Raw genomic sequence first — 20754 nt, 5'->3', positions numbered from 1 at the left:
TTAGAAATCACTGACAGACTGTTCCATTTTGTATTAATCAGCCTTTCCTCATGTCCAGCACCATGGACAGCTATTGTGTTGATGTTGTGAATCGATAGGCTTTTTCTAACTTGTTTACCGTTTTCTTCCTTTAGCTAGACCTTTCAAACACAGATTCCATTATTCACTTCATCCCAATATATGTTCCAGTTTAAATATTTTTTAAAGAATTCAAGTCTTTGGATTATGTTATGAGTGCAGTTTGCTCCAGAAATGTTTTTGGCCAAAGGAACGTTGTCTTAATTAATGTCACATTATTTATTAGGCTTATTACCTGTCTAATCTACTTAATGTGTCATTTAAACGAATTGCAATTGGGCCTTTTGGACTCTGAGGGCCGCTATAGGCCAGAATGTCCCAGTTAAAGGCCATCTTCTGCAGTACCTCCCACCACATCGGTTTTATTCTTTTCCCGTCTATGGACGAGAGCATTGCATTTTACAAGGACACGAAACAGCGTGAAGCAGGATCGCTCTTTGTTTTTTTGTCAGACATGTAAGATGTTGTCGAAGTGTATTGGCTGATCTTCTGTGGAATATCAAAGACGAAACGGGATCTATACGTTTTAACTGAGAATACAACGACATCGGGGAAAGAACAATGGGACGCTACGTCGGATGGCTTCTATTTATCTGGATCTCCTGTCTCAGCTCGGTGCTCGGGCAGGTCAGCTACACCATACCTGAAGAGATGGCGAAAGGCTCTGTAGTCGGTAATATAGCACAGGATTTAGGTTTGGATGTGAAGAGACTGAAGTCAGGTAAAGCCCGTATTTTTACACGTGACAGCATCGAATATGTCGAGCTGAGCAGGGAAAGAGGAGTCCTCGTTATCAAAGACAGAATAGACAGAGAGGCCATCTGCGGACAAACGATGCCTTGTGCAATCCATTTTCAGATCATATTAGAAAACCCGATGGAATTCTACAGTATAAATATCGAGATTACAGACGTGAATGACAACGCCCCAGTATTCGAAAAACTCGACGTGAAACTTAAAATCAGCGAGTCTGCTGTAAGCGGAGCTAAATTCATATTGGACATGGCAAATGATCCTGACGTCGGGACAAATGGCTTAAAAACATATATCCTAAAACCAACAAACAACTTTGCCCTTAAATTACACAATCAAGGAGGTGACATAAAATTCATCGAAATGGTTTTAGAGAAACCACTCGATAGAGAACAACATGAACACCTCTCTTTAGTGTTAACGGCAGTCGATGGCGGAGAGCCGCAGATGTCTGGAACAATGCAGATCCTGATCTCAGTTTTGGACGCCAATGATAACGCTCCCGTTTTCACCCAGTCTGTTTACAAAGCGTCTATTAAAGAAGGCGCTCCGTTAGGCACCATTGTAACTACGGTTACTGCGACTGATGCAGACGACGGAGATAATAGTAAAATATCGTACTCAGTTTCAAGCAAATCAGGTAATACATTAGGAATGTTTAAGATAAATGAAGAAAATGGGGCGGTGACATTGACCGGCAATATTGACTACGAAAAAGCGCGGACATTTGAGATAAATATTCGCGCAAGTAATAATGATGAGGGAGGGCTGGTAGACTCCTGTAAATTGATTGTAGATGTCATTGATGTGAACGACAACACACCTGATATTCACATTATGTCTAAATCCAATGTTATATCAGAAGACGCTAAACCTAACACAGTCGTAACCATGATCAATATAGAAGATGCAGATTCAGGTGAAAATGGCAAAGTGAAATGCTCCATAAACGACGACATTCCTTTTGCATTGAGGTCAACATCTAACAACTTCTTCAGCTTAGTGACGGACAGCGATTTAGACAGAGAGAAAGAGTCCGGTTATAATATCTCTGTGACGTGTTCTGATGAGGGCGTGCCTACGCTTTCCAGCAGCGTCACAATCGCCCTTCAGATCCTAGACGTCAATGATAACGCGCCTTTCTTTCTAAAAAAATCATACGAAGGACACATCATAGAAAACAACGTCCAAGGTGTCTCTATATTCACACTGAACGCGAGAGACGCAGACTGGAACCAGAACGCTCGTGTCTCTTATATACTAGAGGACTCCTCTTTAAACGGCGTGCCCGTCTCCTCTTATGTGTCTGTTAGTGCTGACAGTGGAGTTATACATGCAGTCCGCTCTTTTGACTACGAGCAGATTAAAGATTTTCAGTTCCTTGTTAGAGCTCAAGATGGAGGCTCTCCTCCCCTCAGTAGTAACGTGAGTGTGAAAATACTGATCCAGGACCAGAACGACAACGACCCTCAGGTTCTGTATCCAGTCCAGACTGGTGGTTCTCTGGTGGCTGAAATGGTGCCTCGTTCAGCAGATGTGGGCTATCTGGTCACTAAAGTGGTGGCTGTTGATGTGGACTCTGGACAGAATGCCTGGCTCTCCTATAAACTACAGAAAGCCACAGACAGGGCGCTGTTTGAAGTGGGCTTACAGAATGGAGAAATAAGAACTATCCGCCAAGTCACTGATAAAGATGCTGTGAAACAAAGACTGACTGTTATAGTGGAGGACAACGGACAGCCCTCTCGTTCAGCCACAGTCATTGTTAACTTGGCGGTGGCGGACAGCTTCCCTGAAGTGCTCTCGGACTTCACTGACTTTACACACGACAAGGAGTACAATGACAACCTGACTTTTTACTTGGTCTTGGCTTTGGCTGTGGTTTCCTTTCTCTTCATCACGTGTTTAGTGGTGATCATATCAGTGAAAATCTACAGATGGAGACAGTCTCGTATCCTGTATCATTCCAGTCTCCCGGTGATCCCATATTATCCACCACGGTACTCAGACACTTTGGGGACAGGGACTCTCCAGCACGTGTACAATTACGAGGTGTGCAGGACCACTGACTCCAGGAAGAGTGACTGTAAGTTTGGCAACGCTGGTAGTCAGAACGTTCTGATCATGGACCCCAGTTCTACAGGGACCATGCAGCGAATACAGAGTGAAAAGAGCATCCTGGATGAACCAGACTCTCCACTTGAGGTTAGAAATTACTGACAGACTGTTCTATTTTGTATGAGTTCATAATTTTACTCACGTCTAGCACCATGGACAGCTACTGTTTTGACTTCATGAATCGAAAAGCTATTTCTAACTTTCTAATTTTTTTATTCTTTCAACTGAAGGCCTTTTCAAATACTAAATTTGTGCTTCACATCATCCCAACGTATATTCAAGGTTTTTTAATCTATTAAGTTCTTTGTAACATGTGAAAAGTCCAGTTTGCTCCACAATTGCATCTGCCTTGTCATCATTTATATCACATATATCGTTAGCCTATTACCTTTCCAATCTACCAATTGTTTCATTAAAATGAATTGTAATTTTGCCTTCTGGACTCTAAGGGCCGCTATAGGCCAGAATGTCCCAGTTAAAGGCCATCTTTCGCAGTACCTCCCATCATATCGGTTTTATTATTTTCCCGTCTATGGACGAGCGCATTGCATTTTACAATGACACGAAACGCCGTGAAGCAGGATCGCTCTTTGATTCTTTTGTTCAACATGTAAGCTGTTTTCGACGTGTATTGGCTGATCTTTTGTGGAATATCAAAGACTAAAAGTGATCTTTACGTTTTCATTAAGAATACAACGACACTGGGGAAAGAACAATGGGACACTACGTCGGATGGCTTCTATTTATCTGGATCTTCTGTCTCAGCTCGGTGCTCGGACAGGTCAGCTACACAATACCTGAAGAGATGGCGAAAGGCTCTGTAGTCGGTAATATAGCACAGGATTTAGGTTTGGATGTGAAGAGACTGAAGTCAGGTAAAGCCCGTATTTTTACACGTGACAGCATCGAATATGTCGAGCTGAACAGGGAAAGAGGAGTCCTGGTTATCAAAGACAGAATAGACAGAGAGGCCATCTGCGGAAAAACGACGCCTTGTACGCTCCATTTTCAGATCATATTAGAAAACCCGATGGAATTCTACAGTATAAATATCGAGATTACAGACGTGAATGACAACGCCCCATTCTTTCAAAAAACCAACGTGAAGTTTAAAATCAGTGAGTCCGCTGTAATTGGAGCTAAATTCATTTTAGACATGGCAAAAGATTCTGACGTCGGGACGAATGGCTTAAAAACATATGTCCTAAAACCAACAGATAACTTCGCTCTGAAATTAAACAGTCAAGATGGTCATATAAAGTTCATCGAAATGGTTTTAGAGAAACCTCTCGATAGAGAACAACATGAACACCTATCTTTAGTGTTAACGGCAGTCGATGGCGGTGAGCCGCAGATGTCTGGAACAATGCAGATCCTGATCTCTGTTTTAGACGCCAATGATAACGCTCCCGTTTTCACCCAGTCGGTTTACAAAGCGTCTATTAAAGAAGGCGCTCCGTTAGGCACCATCGTCACTACAGTTACTGCAACTGATGCAGACGACGGAGAAAATGGTAAAATAACGTACTCGGTTTCAAGTATGTCAGGTAACACCTTAGGACAATTTGAAGTAAATGAAGAAAATGGTGATGCGACATTGAACGGCAATATTGACTACGAAAAAGCTCAAACATTTGAGATAAATATACGCGCTAGTGATGAGGGAGGGCTGGTAGACTCTTGTACGTTAATCGTAGACGTCATTGATGTGAACGACAACACACCTGATATTCACATTATGTCCAAATCCAATGTTATATCAGAAGACGCTAAACCTAACACAGTCGTCACCATGATCAATATAGAAGATGCAGATTCAGGTGAAAATGGCAAAGTGAAATGCTCCATAAACGATGACATTCCTTTTGCATTGAAGTCGACATCTAACAACTTCTTCAGCTTAGTGACGGACAGTGATTTAGACAGAGAGAAAGAGTCCGGTTATAATATCAGTGTGACGTGTTCTGATGAGGGAGTGCCTTCTCTTTCAAGCAGCGTCACAATCGCCCTTCAGATCCTAGACGTGAATGATAACGCGCCTGTCTTTCTTAAAAAATCATACGAAGGATATATCGTAGAAAACAACGTCCAAGGAGTCTCTATATTCACACTGAACGCAAAAGACGCAGACTGGAACCAGAACGCCCGTGTCTCTTATGTACTAGAGGACTCCTCTTTAAACGGCGTGCCCGTCTCCTCCTATGTGTCTGTTAGTGCTGACAGTGGAGTTATACATGCTGTCCGCTCTTTTGACTACGAGCAGATTAAAGACTTTCAGTTTCGTGTTAAAGCTCAAGATGGAGGCTCTCCTCCCCTCAGTAGTAATGTGAGTGTGAAAATACTGATCCAGGACCAGAACGACAACGCCCCTCAGGTTCTGTATCCAGTCCAGACTGGTGGATCTCTGGTGGCTGAAATGGTGCCTCGTTCAGCAGATGTGGGCTATCTGGTCACTAAAGTGGTGGCTGTTGATGTGGACTCTGGACAGAATGCCTGGCTCTCCTATAAACTACAGAAAGCCACAGACAGGGCGCTGTTCGAAGTGGGCTTGCAGAATGGAGAAATAAGAACTATCCGCCAAGTCACTGATAAAGACGCTGTGAAACAAAGACTGACTGTTATAGTGGAGGACAACGGACAGCCCTCTCGTTCAGCTACAGTCATTGTTAACGTGGCGGTGGCGGACAGCTTTCCTGAAGTGCTCTCGGAGTTCACTGACTTTACACACGACAAGGAGTACAATGACAACTTGACTTTTTACTTGGTCTTGGCTTTGGCTGTGGTTTCCTTTCTCTTCATCACATGTTTAGTGGCGATCATATCAGTGAAAATCTACAGATGGAGACAGTCTCGTATCCTGTATCATTCCAATCTCCCGGTGATCCCATATTATCCACCACGGTACTCAGACACTTTGGGGACAGGGACTCTCCAGCACGTGTACAATTACGAGGTGTGCAGGACCACTGACTCCAGGAAGAGTGACTGTAAGTTCGGCAACGCTGGTAGTCAGAACGTTCTGATAATGGACCCCAGTTCTACAGGGACCATGCAGAGAATACAGAGTGAAAAGAGCATCCTGGATGAACCAGACTCTCCACTAGAGGTTGGATATTTCATAATAGACACATTGAGTGTATAGGAAGGTTTCAATGATATCCTTTGAAGTTTCCAAGCCGCCATCTTTGTACTTAATGACCAAAAACTGTAGAATAACAAAGCAACCCGTTTGTCTTATTATAATGGGGATAAGGCTGGGAAACACTCTGATTATTTGATACCACGTGAAACCCTCCTATATTTGTTGAAAAAAGATAGGCATTTTGTCATCAAACATTTCAGCACCATGGAAGGTAAAAATATGTGAATTTTATCGCTATCATCATGTCTTCTCTGTATTATGTTATTTGTGGTTGATTGTTGCAGTATTATTTTACGTCCCTAGGTGCCACTGTGGATTAGTTAGAGGATGGTGGTATCACTTTCGTGAGTCCCCCTTTTACCTCACAGATTGAAACACTGTAGGCCTACCACGTATCAGTCATTACACTGACAAAGGAACTGTTTTTGAATAACTCTTAACCATTTCTCGTTGTGTGATTGGCTATTTTTGATCTCCTAACTTCAGCTTTCACGTGGATTTTAAAAGAATGAATCTTCATGGTCGTGGATTACAAGGGGTGTTCTTTCCGCTGTTCCTTTTCCTTTATGTTGCTGATGCATCGCTCGGGCAGGTCCGTTACTCAATTCCCGAGGAAATGTCGACGGGTTCCGTCGTGGGGAGCATCGCTGTGGACCTCGGTTTGGATGTTAATAGACTGACATCCGGTCGTGCCCGTATATTTACCGAGGATGATAGTGACTACATCGGGCTGAATTCGGACAAAGGGACGTTAGTTGTCGCCAAGAGAATAGACAGAGAAGTCCTGTGCGGTCAATTGTCTCCCTGTTCTTTACATTTTCAGATTATATTAGATAACCCAATGGAGCTGCATCGTATAGATGTGGAAATTCTTGATATAAATGATAACGCCCCTGCTTTCGCTAAGAAAGAGATGCGTTTTCAGATCAGCGAAATGGCTGTGAAGGGATCACGTTTTTCGCTTGATAGTGCAATAGATCCTGATGTGTCATTGAACACGCTTCAAACATACAAATTAACTCCTACGGATCATTTTAAATTGAACATACTTTCTCGCCCCGATGGTTCAAAATATGTGGAAATGGTTCTGGAGACGTCACTAGACAGGGAAAAAAAAGACGAGCATAAATTAATATTGACAGCATTTGATGGTGGAAATCCTCAACGATCGGGATCGGTTAAAATCATCGTTATTGTAATGGACGCAAATGATAATGCTCCTGTTTTCAGTCAACCCGTTTTCATGGTGAATGTGCCAGAAAATGCGTTGAAAGGTAGTGTGATTCTAAAAGTCAGCGCCACAGATATAGATCAAGGGACAAATGGAGAAATCGTCTATTCTTTCTCTCAAAATACCAACAGTGCATTGTCTCTATTTAATATAGACATCAATACTGGGGAAGTGACTATGTATGGGGTATTGGATTATGAAAAAGCTAAACATTATGAAATTGATGTAGAAGCCAAAGATAAAGGTGGATTAACAGATACAAGCAAGATAATGATTGATGTAATTGATGTCAACGACAATGCGCCAGTTATTAATATCATATCATTCTCAAATCCCATACCGGAAGATTCTGCGCCAGAGACAGTCATAGCAATGTTCAATATCAAAGATTTAGACTCAGGTAAAAATGGTCTGGTTAAGTGTTTCATCAGCCCAGATTTACCTTTCAAAATGAAGCCGACCTCATCTAATTTCTATAGTTTGGTGACTGACGATGCTTTGGACCGTGAGCTAGTGCCAGAGTATAACATAACAGTGACGGCCACTGATGACGGATCCCCCCCTTTCTCTGTCAGCAAGACAATTACTCTGAAAATATCGGACGTCAATGACAACACCCCAGTATTCTCACAACAGTCGTTTATTGCATACATCAGTGAAAATAACTTGCCTGGGAAGTCAGTGCTCTCTGTCAAAGCCAACGACAACGATTTTGGAAACAATGCACGCATTTCGTATTTCCTTAATGATAACCGGGTTAATGAAATGTTGACATCAGCTTACTTTTCAATGAATGCAGAGAGTGGGGAGATAATGGCCATGCGATCCTTTGACTTTGAGCAAAGAAAAGAGTTTACAGTTAGTGTTAAGGCACAAGATGGAGGCTCTCCTCCCCTCAGTAGTAATGTGAGTGTGAAAATACTGATCCAGGACCAGAACGACAACGCCCCTCAGGTTCTGTATCCAGTCCAGACTGGTGGTTCTCTGGTGGCTGAAATGGTGCCTCGTTCAGTAGATGTGGGCTATCTGGTCACTAAAGTGGTGGCTGTTGATGTGGACTCTGGACAGAATGCCTGGCTCTCCTATAAACTACAGAAATCCACAGACAGGGCGCTGTTTGAAGTGGGCTTACAGAATGGAGAAATAAGGACTATCCGCCAAGTCACTGATAAAGATGCTGTGAAACAAAGACTGACTGTTATAGTGGAGGACAACGGACAGCCCTCTCGTTCAGCTACAGTCATTGTTAACGTGGCGGTGGCGGACAGCTTCCCTGAAGTGCTCTCGGAGTTCACTGACTTTACACACGACAAGGAGTACAATGACAACCTGACTTTTTACTTGGTCTTGGCTTTGGCTGTGGTTTCCTTTCTCTTCATCACGTGTTTGGTGGTGATCATATCAGTGAAAATCTACAGATGGAGGCTTGAGCGTCACCTTTACAAATCAGGTGTAAATCTTCCGGTTATTCCGTGTTACCCGCCTCTCTATGCTGACGTAGGGACCGGTACCTTGAAGCACGCGTTCAATTACGAAGTTTGTGGAACGACTGAGTCTCGCAAGAGTCAGCTGACCGAGTGTGCCCGGCCCTTCAGTCAGAGCACCTTGAACCGGGACCACGATGTCCCTCAGACTATGTCCAGGTCTACAACGCACTCCATGGATTTGATAACAGAGGTGAGACCTCACAGATGTCTCCACAGTTAGTTTGCCAATGGCGTTGTTTGTAGTGGTCAGAGTGATAAGGAGTCCTTTAGGCCATTTAAACATCTTCAAAGCCAGCAGCCATACAAGAACTATGAATACAGAACTATGTTTTGTTCAGCTTTTTCTTTGTTGTTCTTGCTCAGTTACTTTAAAAGTATACAGAGCTGTGGTGGCTACCTGGTTGTATCCTGACGTTAGTTTAACAATGTTTGAACATTTTTTAAATGCCTTGCATCTTAATAGGGTGAATGCCAGTGTTTGGTTTAGATACGGAACTGAGTACATATTAAATACACATGTGTTATTCGGTTGGTCCTGTATATATCAAATGCAGAATGTATATGTTCTACATTGAACAGATGTAGTCTATTATGGGATATCATTGTGTGTATTCTTCCAATTCTAAACGAGCACCGTTGTGCACGTTGATCTGTTATGAATGTGGAGGCGAGCTGCTGCATTGAGGCGTGTAGCCATGCTGAAGCATCACTGCAGTGGAACATTTCCTCCACGTACCCATGGACAACACACCGTATCACACACACACACACACACACACACACACACACACACACACACACACACACACACACACACACACACACACACACACACACACACACACACACACGGTGCACTTTAGATTCAATGACCTAGTTCCCTGCTTTACATGCTGCCGCCATTTTCCCTCTTTCTATACTTATTATTTTATGAAGCCTGCACTGAGAGAACCAGAGTGTAACGAAAAGAACTATAGAAATCCTCCTTCAGTAATAATATAGATTGAATAGAGCAGATGGAAGCTGGAGGAAGGCTGTAAATACGATGCAAGGGTGAGGCTAGGGAGAGAACGTTGGCAGACGTGATGGAGAGCCTGCGAAAGGGGGAGGGTGGGAGGGAGTTGTTGCAGAGAGGCAGAGAGAGGAGAAGCAGGAGGGGGAGGGGAAGAGAGACACGCTGTAGCTGGTTCAGCCTCCACCATCCCCAGCGCAGCATCCGTGTTTGGCGATGCTAGGGAGCCATTTTGTTCAGCCTCTCTCTACCTTTGTCTGCTGTTAGAGAGGAAATAGGAGAGAGTGTGTGTGTGAGGGTGTGTGTGTGTGTGTGTGTGTGTGTGTGTGTGTGTGTGTGTGTGTGTGTGTGTGTGTGTGTGTGTGTGTGTGTGTGTGTGTGTGTGTGTGTGTGTGTGTGTGTGTGTGTGTTTGTTTGGGGGGGGGGTTATGGGGGTGTCATGTGTGTAGCATGGGTGCTTGGGACTGACAGGAAGGTCCATAACAGGATGTATTTGTGGTGTGAAAGAGGGATGAAAAGAGAGGGAATGAGATTAGAGAAAGAAGGCTCTGCTGTACAGTTGCGTAAGGAACTGGGACAGGGTGATAATACAGTGAAGATCAGGCTCATAGCAGTCAGTCCAGAATTAGACCAGAGTATATGGCCATCTAGCTGCATGTAAGACAGAAGCCCTTGATGACAGTGACTCTGAATGGGGCTGAATACACCACACCCTCATTCCCTTCATGTAACACATCCTGGTTTGAAATAGGTTTCTGCTGTTGTATCCTAGATGTGTTTATATCTACTAGACTACTCAAGTGGAGCGTGAAACTTGCCAATGCTAGCAAATGCCTCCAGTAACAATAATGCTTCCTTGTGTGGCTTGAAACAAGGAGCGTATTGTATTTGACTGTGTTTTAAGCTAATTGACAATATCAGAATGGCATGTGCCTTGAGAAGCACATGGACTGTACTATGAAATGCATTTGCTGTGTGCGTGTGTGTGTGTGTGTGTGTGTGTGTGTGTGCGTGTGCGTGTGCGTGTGTGCGTGTGCGTGTGCGTGTGTGCGTGTGCGTGTGCGCGTGTGCGCGTGCGTGTGTCTGTGTCTGTTTGTGTGTTTTATCCGTGGGATTGTGATTGTTTGTAACTTTATTTTGCCATGAGGGAACAGTGGTGGGCGGGGCACTCGTAAACACTCACCAGAGGGCAGGAAGTGAGACGTGCTGTGGAGCCCCTGGAGAGTTTGGTTTTAACGACACTAATGCCGCACATGTGTGTGCTTTACCTGTTGTGACTGCGCTCCAATCATTGGGTCGCAGGTTCCCATGATTTGTTAGCTTGTGAAGGGTTTTTACTGAGGGTTGTAAACCCTTGTGGTTAAAAGTGTCCCCACAGGGGGTCAAAGTTCATAGTCATCTAAAGGTTTCATCCTGTTTTCTAGTTTTAATTCAGACCATGTGTCCACGCATCATATTTGCTTATAAACACTAGAAGCAACATCACTCATTACATAACTCAAAATGCAATGGCTTGCTCCAGGATGCAGATCAATGTAGCAATTATTAAGTTAACTTTTTGCGCGTTAATTGATGTGCCACAGGTCAAAAGTTTAAAAGAACAACAGGTCCCACATGTTGGTCCTAAAGGCTTTTTACCGCCTTCTTCAGTTTGTTTACCAGTCTTTGTGTGTGTTTTGACCGGGATGTCAGTTATGTGGCTTTGAACAAATACACAGATGCGCGTGCATATGCACCTAATACTGTCAACAACGTCATGGGCTAAATGGAGTAGGGGACACATATTGAGGTCTGTAGAGCTGTGATTCCAGTACTGTGGCAGTTCCACTCTCTTCCCTGGCTGGGCCTTGTTGAGCTTTACATTGTCGCTGTGTTTCTACTCATCATTTATGTTTTAGTAGCTAATGACACTAAGCATCCTCATAATTTCATATTGAGCTCATGTGGATGTGCACCTAATCATGAGTTACAGACATCAAACAATACAAGTTGATGTTATAGGCTATGTTGTGTTACGTTACCTGGCTTGTCATGAACATATATAGGTCTCCTAAGCCTTGCATTATGCATTATTTTTTAACTGTTCCAATGCTTCCCTGTGAGGATGTCTTCTCTGCTATCAGCTGGTCTTTATTTTTCTCCATACAAGAAAGTCCAGGGTGACCCTGAGTCATTCTAAAATGGTGGTTCTTCTCCCCATCTCAATATGATGCTTTTTTTCCTTTTCCTTTATGTTTTCTTTATCTTTAGAGCTTGTGGTTGAGATTGCCAGTGGCGTTCCTTTGATTGTGGGAATGCTAATGTGTTTAAGGGTTATGTAAGGTAACTAGGTCTGAACATATCCTTTCTAGAGTTGTTTTTTGGGGTTTGTTGTAGTAGTAGTTTGGGAGCTAATTTAAATTGTTCCCATCAGAGGTAGTAATGTTAAGCGAGGCTTTCAGAATATAGAAAATATTGAGAACTTTTGAATATAAAGCAGATGCCTTTGTTTGTTGTGTATAGGTTGGTTTCAGTAGAAGTGGGATTGTGGAAGTCTGTCCAGTCTGATCATTTCAGAAAGGATTACACCAGGGATTAGTTAGAGCAGTGGGACTGCGAGGCAAAGATACAAATACATGCACACACACATGATGATAGGCCGATACAAATCAGGGAATAGGCAATACGTTGTGAACTCATTGTCCTCTGAAACAGAGAGAGTGTGTGTGTGTGTGTGTGTGTGTGTGTGTGTGTGTGTGTGTGTGTGTGTGTGTGTGTGTGTGTGTGTGTGTGTGTGTGTGTGTGTGTGTGTGTGTGTACTAATTGTCCTTGATTGTGCTGCAATCAGAAAGCAAGTGATTCTCTCACTCTGTTTCATACTATTCCCACAGTGTCAAATCAGGCTCACAAACATTATGACTTTGGGTTTTTATCAAATTATTATATTTAACATTCCATTTCTGACCATTATATATTATCCTTTACCATTATAGTGAGATGACCTATGTGAACGTACACCATATGGTTATGGTGTGTTTTTGCATACAGTGTTACTGCACGAGTGTTACTGTGTAGGTCTGCTAGTTTTACTGCTCGGTCTGGTGCAAAAGACACTCTTGCTTTGAGTCAGTCCCTTTCCCTTGTTCAGCCTTCCTGATGTCATTTATTTCTCTGCATCCTTCCCCTCCCCCTCTCCAGCTGCACCACACTGCTGCAGAGAAAGGAGGAGAGAGAGAGAGAGAGAGAGAGAGAGAGAGAGAGAGAGAGAGAGAGAGAGAGAGAGAGAGAGAGAGAGAGAGAGAGAGAGAGAGAGAGAGAGAGCTAACACTAGCACATCCTTTATTTTCCTTACCAAGCAATGCATTGCCTTATTCTGTTCAATTCTGAGTCCATGCTAGCCCCATCAGGTTTACTACAAAGCTAGTTTGCCTCTTTTATCCATTTCATCCATAAAACCATTTATTTTATTTTATTATCATATCGTATGAAACATCATTGCTTATGAATGACCTTTACCAGATCACCATTAACTGTATTCATATACATAAGACACAGGGCAGGTCTTTTGGATATCATGGAGTCTGCGAGTCAAATCCAATTCTCCATCCTCCATCTTTTTTCCTAGCCCTCTTTTTTTTCCTCCATCGATATCTTCCAGGAAGCAAGGTGGGCCTTGTTGCCACAGCAACAAGCTGACTCACTGGCAGGATTGTACCACTTTCCGAGTGGCACAGGGGGGGGGGGGGGGCAGCAGCAAGCGTAGCCGGAAGTGTGCTAAGCCCCCGTATGTGTTGGTGTAGAGAAGGGAGGAGCCCCCCTGTGTTCTTGCTAGGAATAGCATGGTCTTGTTGCTCGAGGCCGGGTTGGTGGGAGATGGGGAGGGAGAGTGGGAGATCTGTGCTATTGGGGGGGCTGTGCTGTGAGCATGGAGGGGGGGGGGGAGTTTAAAGGGAAATTGACCTGTTCTCTCCTTTGTGTATATAATGGCGTATTTTCATATCTACAATCACATGTTTTGTTTGTTTTTTTGTGAGGAAATCGTTAGTGTACTGTTATTAGGTATTCACAGAGTATCTCTGGATACCTACTGTTATTATGCTTGTCTTTGTATCTAGAAATGTTTTAATTTGGTAAATGTTCTTTACGTGAATTGGATGTGTTATGGTTTATAAAGTGCCTTATTGTTATTACTGCTAGACTGCAGTCACATGACATCAAGATCATGTAAAACCATGGTCTTATGGTAAAGAAAGGCAAGCCCCATCTGTGGGAGAAGCAGCCTTTTAGGTGTTCTGCTGTGCTTTGTCTTAAAGGATGAGCACACACACACACACACACACACACACACACACACACACACACACACACACACACACACACACACACACACACACACACACACACACACACACACACACACACACACACACACACACACACACACACACACACACACACTTTTCTGAGATGCACAATGCATCACAGCATGTGACCAGCTCATTAATAAGGCATGGCAGCCGACCCTGCCTCTCCTATAGGCCCTCTGCTGTCGCTATAGGGTAGTGCCCGCTTCAGGGTCCGGGCTGTGTTTTGGCTCCTTTACTATGGTCTCTGACCCCCTGCACTGACCTTCAAATAACCTCAGCCCATCTAGCATGATGTTTATTCCAATGAGGTCATCATATTGCTATTCCACAGGCTACTGCTCAGATGGACGAAGAATAACTCTGTGTTTGTTCTTATGTTTTTATTTGTGTTTAAGCCACCACTGTAATCATAATTTTCTGGAATTAGCACAATACATTGAATTAGCACAAAACAACACATCCATCTATCCTTCCTTATCTCATTCCATATGCATTTGTGTACCCATTTAATACTATTTCCCTCAATTTGTCAATACTTTTATTTTTCCCTCTTCCTCTTTTTCTTTTTTTTTATCTTTCTATATTTAATGTGATGTATTTTTCAAATGTGCTGTACTATTGTTTCATTAAGCTTTTCCTAAAAAAAATGTATTGAGGTTTGGTTGCTCACAGGCTTTACAGTTTAAAAACACAACACATTATAATTACATAGAATCAGACCAGTAGCATATACCATAGGCATAGTTCCACATCACCACAAAATGATCCCCCTTCACAGTGGATGAAGAAGCAGGTAAGTATGATGGTGAACAGCCCCTTCCAAACAAACGTTATATTTTGGATCACCAATCTAACCGATATCTCTTTCTTTCTCTTTTGTTCTCTCTCTTCCATGTTCCCTTCCTGTCTGTTCCTGCTCCTGCCTCCCCTCTCCTACCGCCTGTTACGTCCCTGTCTCTCCAAACAAGGTAAGACACATCCTCTCTGCTAACTGAGTTAAAACACAGATACACATACGCATGGCAAACGTTACTGACAAGCGCACAACAACCAAAGTTTCGGTTTAAAAGCAACCTTCAGTTTCACACAAAGAAATGCTACAAACAAAAAGTGCTCCATCACAATTTGAACATCAAAATGTGTTTTGGCTCAATACTATAATGGGGGGATTATAATAGGTTGGGGTGCTGGGATATAATTATTTTTCTGAAAAGCATGATTAGCATGTCTTTTGAGACAAATATATTAGAAGAACAGAATTTGAAATTATAGGCAGACCATTTTAACAAAGAAAACAAAGTATTTAGCCAAAATATAAGCTTATTCATATATAGGCTCAATGTTTTTGCCAATGTCAATACCCCTGATGACACTTACAGACTGACACCCACACACACACACACTCCTGAGGCTGAACAAACACTGGACAGCTGCGTTTGGGTCTCTTGATGATTTCACCCCATCCCGAGCCGGGGAGCAATTTGTTTATCCTCACTAGGTTCACGAGCAAGTGGGTGCTTCACGAGAATAATGAGGTTCTATGTATTACTGAAATCTTTAACCGATATGTTACAAAAACGTAAGCAGTATGCCTTCTAATGAAGGTATTTCAGTACTTGGGGTCAGACGATACATTTGACTCAAGTATTGGATTGTATACCTGGTCGGGATTACACTTTACATGGGGATGGCATGCCTACACAAAATACACAAATGTGTATTTGTCCTGAAGTCCATAAAGCTATCTTTTCCCTCTTGAACATCATGTCTTTATTAGTATCATATTATTAGTATTAGTAGTGTTTTTATTTTTTTCGTCCGTCTACACTTTCAATCATGGAACCGGCACATTCAGTTTACCATCTCAGAATAAAAATATTTTCGACAATGCTTTGTCTTTTTTTGAGATATTACAAAATTTGCCATTTTAACCAATTAGCACTGTGTATTTTTATGGAGGGTAAAATTTTCTAAAAGCCTGAATGGTATATATTTATTTTTCTAATTGCAATTTTATTGTGTAATATTGATATACACACATATATATATATATGAAGTAATCAGCAGCCATACTGATACTGGGTCACTGAGAAAGAGCCTTTGTGAGGCAGGTTCCGCGTGCCTTGTGCAGTGACAGCGGAGAGAGTGCAGGGGCACTGCTCCGCCGCCTGTGTGGCGCTGTCCACCCGCGTGGTGCTGAAACCGCTCCGTTTCTCTCAGTGAGGCAGCCGCGCTCCCCCCTCCCTTTCCCTTTCCCCGTCTCTCACGCTGACTCTCTACTGCTCCCCCTGTCGCCCGTTTTACTCAAAGCAGATGAGGGTTCAACTGGTTAACACTGAATAATTGCATAATAATAATAATATATAATAATGTAATAATATATTCGACCGTCGTCTATCTCACATCCGTGTTAATTGTCCCCGTAAATAATTTGCATTGGCAGCGGAAAGATAAACACTGTAATTGTATCTTTGATAATAGCAACATATGCTTTTACATTGTTTTGATGGGTAAAACTGGCCTAAGATCTAAATTATTTGAAATGTATTCACTCTTATGTATGTGTGCGTGCACATGATTGAATGAGAGAAAGAGAGAGGAAGCAGGGATTGGTGATGGAGGGAGAGAGAGAGAGAGAGAGAGAGAGAGAGAGAGAGAGAGAGAGAGAGAGAGAGAGAGAGAGAGAGAGAGAGAGAGAGAGAGAGAGAGAGAGAGAGAGAGAGAGAGAGAGAGAGAGAGAGAGAGAGAGAGAGAGAGAGAGAGTGCGAGAGAGAGAGAGAGAGAGAGTGCCAGAGAGAGAGAGTGCGAGAGTGTGTGAGAAAGCGAGAGATAGACAGAGAGAGAGAGCGAGTGTGTTCTACTTACCTCCATACGGGTCTTTCATGACGGCTGCTGACAGAATCATCCGTGCATCATCCGTGCGTGTCTCTGTAGTGCTCAATGACGTAGGGAGTAGACTGCACTAGCTATCCATGACCACAGGAAGGCATCGATGAGCCTTGTCTGCCACAAGAGTCCACTGTACCTGCAGACCAAAGATTGTGGAATAATAACATAGCTATATAGGAGGTATAGATGGATTTGTAAGATGATTTTTTTTTGTTGCGTGTGAACAATTAAGCATTTATAGACACAATGATTATGATTTGTTTTTTTATTTTAGTTTAGTTTATTTATTTTAGTCTTTGATTCATTTATTTCCAGGATGTTCCAGAGGTTAGAGTACAGGTGGATATGATAAATATATTCCGGGTAAGAGACCGAACGAACGTAATGTTAACTGATATATTCTCATCCATTCATGGGCAAAACGCTGTAGAATAATACTGGAGTGATGCAGTAGACGTTGGATTGAGGGCTACTATACGTCACTATTCTCCAGGCGCTTGCTGAAGCCCTGATTGGTAGAACACCGTGCACCAATCGCGAACAGAACTGTACAAAGAGATCTACTGCATCTCTCCCGTGAAGCCTCATCCCCGCCAGCGTTGCAACGGTTAGCGAATGAAGGGGACGCGCATGGAGACATAGACCCTATGTGTATCATAACTGCAGAATATGAGGATTTATCAGCATTTTACGGCATGCCTCGTTGTATCCACTGGCCTTTGTAAGGAATTAAATGGAAAGCAATGCGTTTCATAGATCGCGGGAAAATGTGGAGGAGACGGCATGCATGGCAGGTGCTTTTGTGGTGGCATCACTTCTTTCTCTTGTGGAATACAATAGACGGCCAGGCTCGCTACACCATCCCGGAGGAACTAAAGCAGGGCTCCTTGGTTGGGAATATTTCGAAAGATCTAGGATTGGTTGTCTCTGAACTCTACCAACGTAAATTACGGATAACGTCCGAGGCTGGGAGGCAGTATTTCACCATTGACCTGGCGAAGGGAGAGCTGTTGGTGAGTGAGCGGATAGACAGAGAGGGGCTGTGTGGACCCAAGTCACCGTGTCTGTTGCCTCTGGAGGTCGTCATAGAAAACCCGTTGCAGCTGTATCATGTCGATGTGGAAATACAAGACATTAATGACAATTCACCCGATTTCGCTACAAAAGAAAATATACTAAAAATAGCAGAGCTCGTTAACCCAGGTGCGAGATTTCCTTTGGAGAACGCACGGGATCCCGACGTTGGGTCGAATTCAGTGCGCTCCTACGTAATTAGTAAAAACGACAATTTCAAATTGAACGTTAAAAATCATAAAGACGGTCGAAGAATCCCCGAGCTAATTCTGGAGAAGGCGCTCGACAGGGAGAAACAACCTGTGCACAGGCTTGTTTTGACAGCCGTAGACGGCGGTGATCCTGTGCGGTCGGGGACTTCTGAAATAATTGTGACAGTGATTGATAATAATGATAACGCACCGCAGTTTGAAAGACAGCTCTACGAAATTAATGTAACCGAAAACACAACACCTGGGACTGAAATAGTGCGCGTCAAAGCCACGGACGCAGACGAGGGTTTAAACGGAGAAATTGAATATTTCTTTCGTGAACAGACGATTGATTCAATTTTAGCCTTGTTTGATATTGAGCATCTAACTGGGGCTATTGTAGTTAAGGGGGATTTGGACTATGAGGAATCGAATGTTCATAGGTTTGACGTCGTTGCCAAAGACAAAGGTAACCCTGAGATGGATGGGCATTGTGCTATTGAAATAAGGATAATTGACATTAATGATAATGCACCTGAAATAACTGTGACGTCCATAACGACACCCATCCAAGAGGACTCGGCTATAGGGACGGTTGTTGCGCTACTAAGCGCCAAAGACCCAGATTCGGGTGACAACGGTAGAGTAAAGCTGAGCGTTTCTTCAAACTCTCCGTTTAAACTTAAGCCGTCTATTTCTAATCATTACGCGTTGGTCACTAGCGGGGCTCTTGACCGTGAGAACAACGCCCATTACAAAGTTAAGATAACTGCAGTTGATCTGGGCAAAACATCACTGTCTAGCGAGAGAATTATAGGTGTTGACGTGTTAGATGTGAATGACAATCCTCCGGTTTTCTCCCAGTCGTTGTATACGGTTCACGTTAAAGAGAATTATCCAGCGGGTAAAATACTGTACTCCGTGTCTGCTAATGATTTAGACCAAAATGAGAACGCCAAGCTGTCCTACTCCATCCTGGACTCTAAAGTGCAGGACGTGTCTGTGTCCTCCTACGTCTACATCAACTCGGAGAACGGCAGCATCTACAGCATGCACTCCTTTGACTATGAGAAACTGAAGGTGTTTCAGATTCAGGTGCAGGCAAAGGACCACGGTTCTCCGTCTCTGAGCAGCAACGCTACTGTTCATGTTTTTATTCTGGACCAGAACGATAACGCCCCCTCTGTTATCTACCCCTCCTCCGCTGTCCACGGCTCCCTCTCTCAGCAGAGGACGTCCCGCTCCTCCAAAGCAGGCCACTTGGTTACCAAGGTAACAGCTGTAGATGCCGACTCGGGGCATAACGCCTGGATCTCCTATAGACTGGCAGAGGCCACAGACGCCTCTCTGTTCGCTGTCAACCTTTACACAGGGGAGGTGAGGACTAAACGGGCTGTGTCTGAGCAGGACGACTCCTCTCAGAGACTGCTCATAGAGATTAAGGACGACGGGGATCCGGTTCAGTCCACCACCGTCACCGTGACCGTCCTGTTAGAGGACAGTCTCCACGAGCCCATTCTGGACCTCAGACACAAGACGGACGATTCTCACAAGAAAACGGGGAGAATGGCTCTGTATCTGATCCTCTCCCTGGCCTCAGTGTCTGTGCTCTCTCTGGTGACTTTCCTCATTCTAGCTGTTAAGTGTCTTAAGAGCAGCAGAAGCAGTGGTAGCTGCTGCATGAGACGGAGCGACAGTGAGGACTACAAGAACCCCAACAGAAACCTCCAACTCCAGCTCAACACTGACGGGCCTATCAAGTACGTGGAGGTCCTGGGAGGAGACATGATGTCTCAGAGTCAGTCCTTCAGGTCCTGTCTCTCTCCCACGTCAGAGTACAGTGACTTCACCTTCGTTAAACCCAGCAGCACCACAGACTTTAAAGACATGATCAACGTCTTAGACGCCTCTTTACCTGACAGCACCTGGACCTTTGAGAGCCAGCAGGTGAGCAGTTGTGGTTGAATTGTAAAAAGTAAAGATGTGCTATTGCATGATGCTGTTTGATGTTTGATGATGAATGAGGTGTGTTCAATGACTAAACACACATTTCTAGGGGGCACAGTGTGTCAATGCATTCGATAGGAGGGACGTTTTTCAGCACCACTGGGCAGCGACAGTAATAGTAAGATCTTCGATACAAGACAAAATAAATTAGATTTACAATTGAAGTCGAACAGCTTTTAATATCTTTTATGGCCTGTTGAACATTATCTGATTTGAAGGAATATATGTAGCAAAAAGTCAGAGCATTCTCAGTTCATTCACTAAAACCAATAGTGACATGTTGTTTTTGTGCGCTGTGTGTCTTTAAAAGCTCTCCACAGTGACGTTCCTATTGGTTATCAGATACGCAAGCTTTGCACCAATAGCAGGCAGAACTGTACAAAGAGATCGACTCCCACCCCCGATGCTTCTCTATCTCCTTACCAT

The 20754-nt window shown here is 43.5% G+C and overlaps 2 protein-coding genes across 43 annotated transcripts in view; both read left to right on the top strand.

Moving 5' to 3' along the window:
* LOC132465763 (protocadherin gamma-C5-like) overlaps positions 1-20754 on the top strand; it is a 284228-nt gene that overhangs the window by 229503 nt on the left and 33971 nt on the right. For 2 of the 42 annotated variants that reach the window (XM_060062561.1, XM_060062538.1), the window contains exon 1: positions 6062-8999. The exons of 36 other annotated variants lie outside the window; for them this stretch is intronic. In XM_060062561.1, the coding sequence (XP_059918544.1) occupies positions 6600-8999 (2400 nt within the window). In that variant the 5' untranslated portion in view covers positions 6062-6599. 4 more of the 42 variants (XM_060062563.1, XM_060062541.1, XM_060062565.1 and 1 more) reach the window with 4 other exon arrangements.
* LOC132465774 (protocadherin gamma-C5-like) lies at positions 17632-20288 on the top strand. Its single transcript, XM_060062580.1, has one exon. It carries the CDS (start codon positions 17800-17802, stop codon positions 20284-20286), a length of 2487 nt encoding a protein of 828 aa, XP_059918563.1. The 5' UTR covers positions 17632-17799; the 3' UTR covers positions 20287-20288.

The sequence above is a fragment of the Gadus macrocephalus genome, chromosome 10 (assembly GCF_031168955.1).
Source record: "Gadus macrocephalus chromosome 10, ASM3116895v1".
Lineage (NCBI taxonomy): Eukaryota > Metazoa > Chordata > Actinopteri > Gadiformes > Gadidae > Gadus > Gadus macrocephalus.
This window is presented reverse-complemented; position numbering and strand designations above follow the sequence as displayed.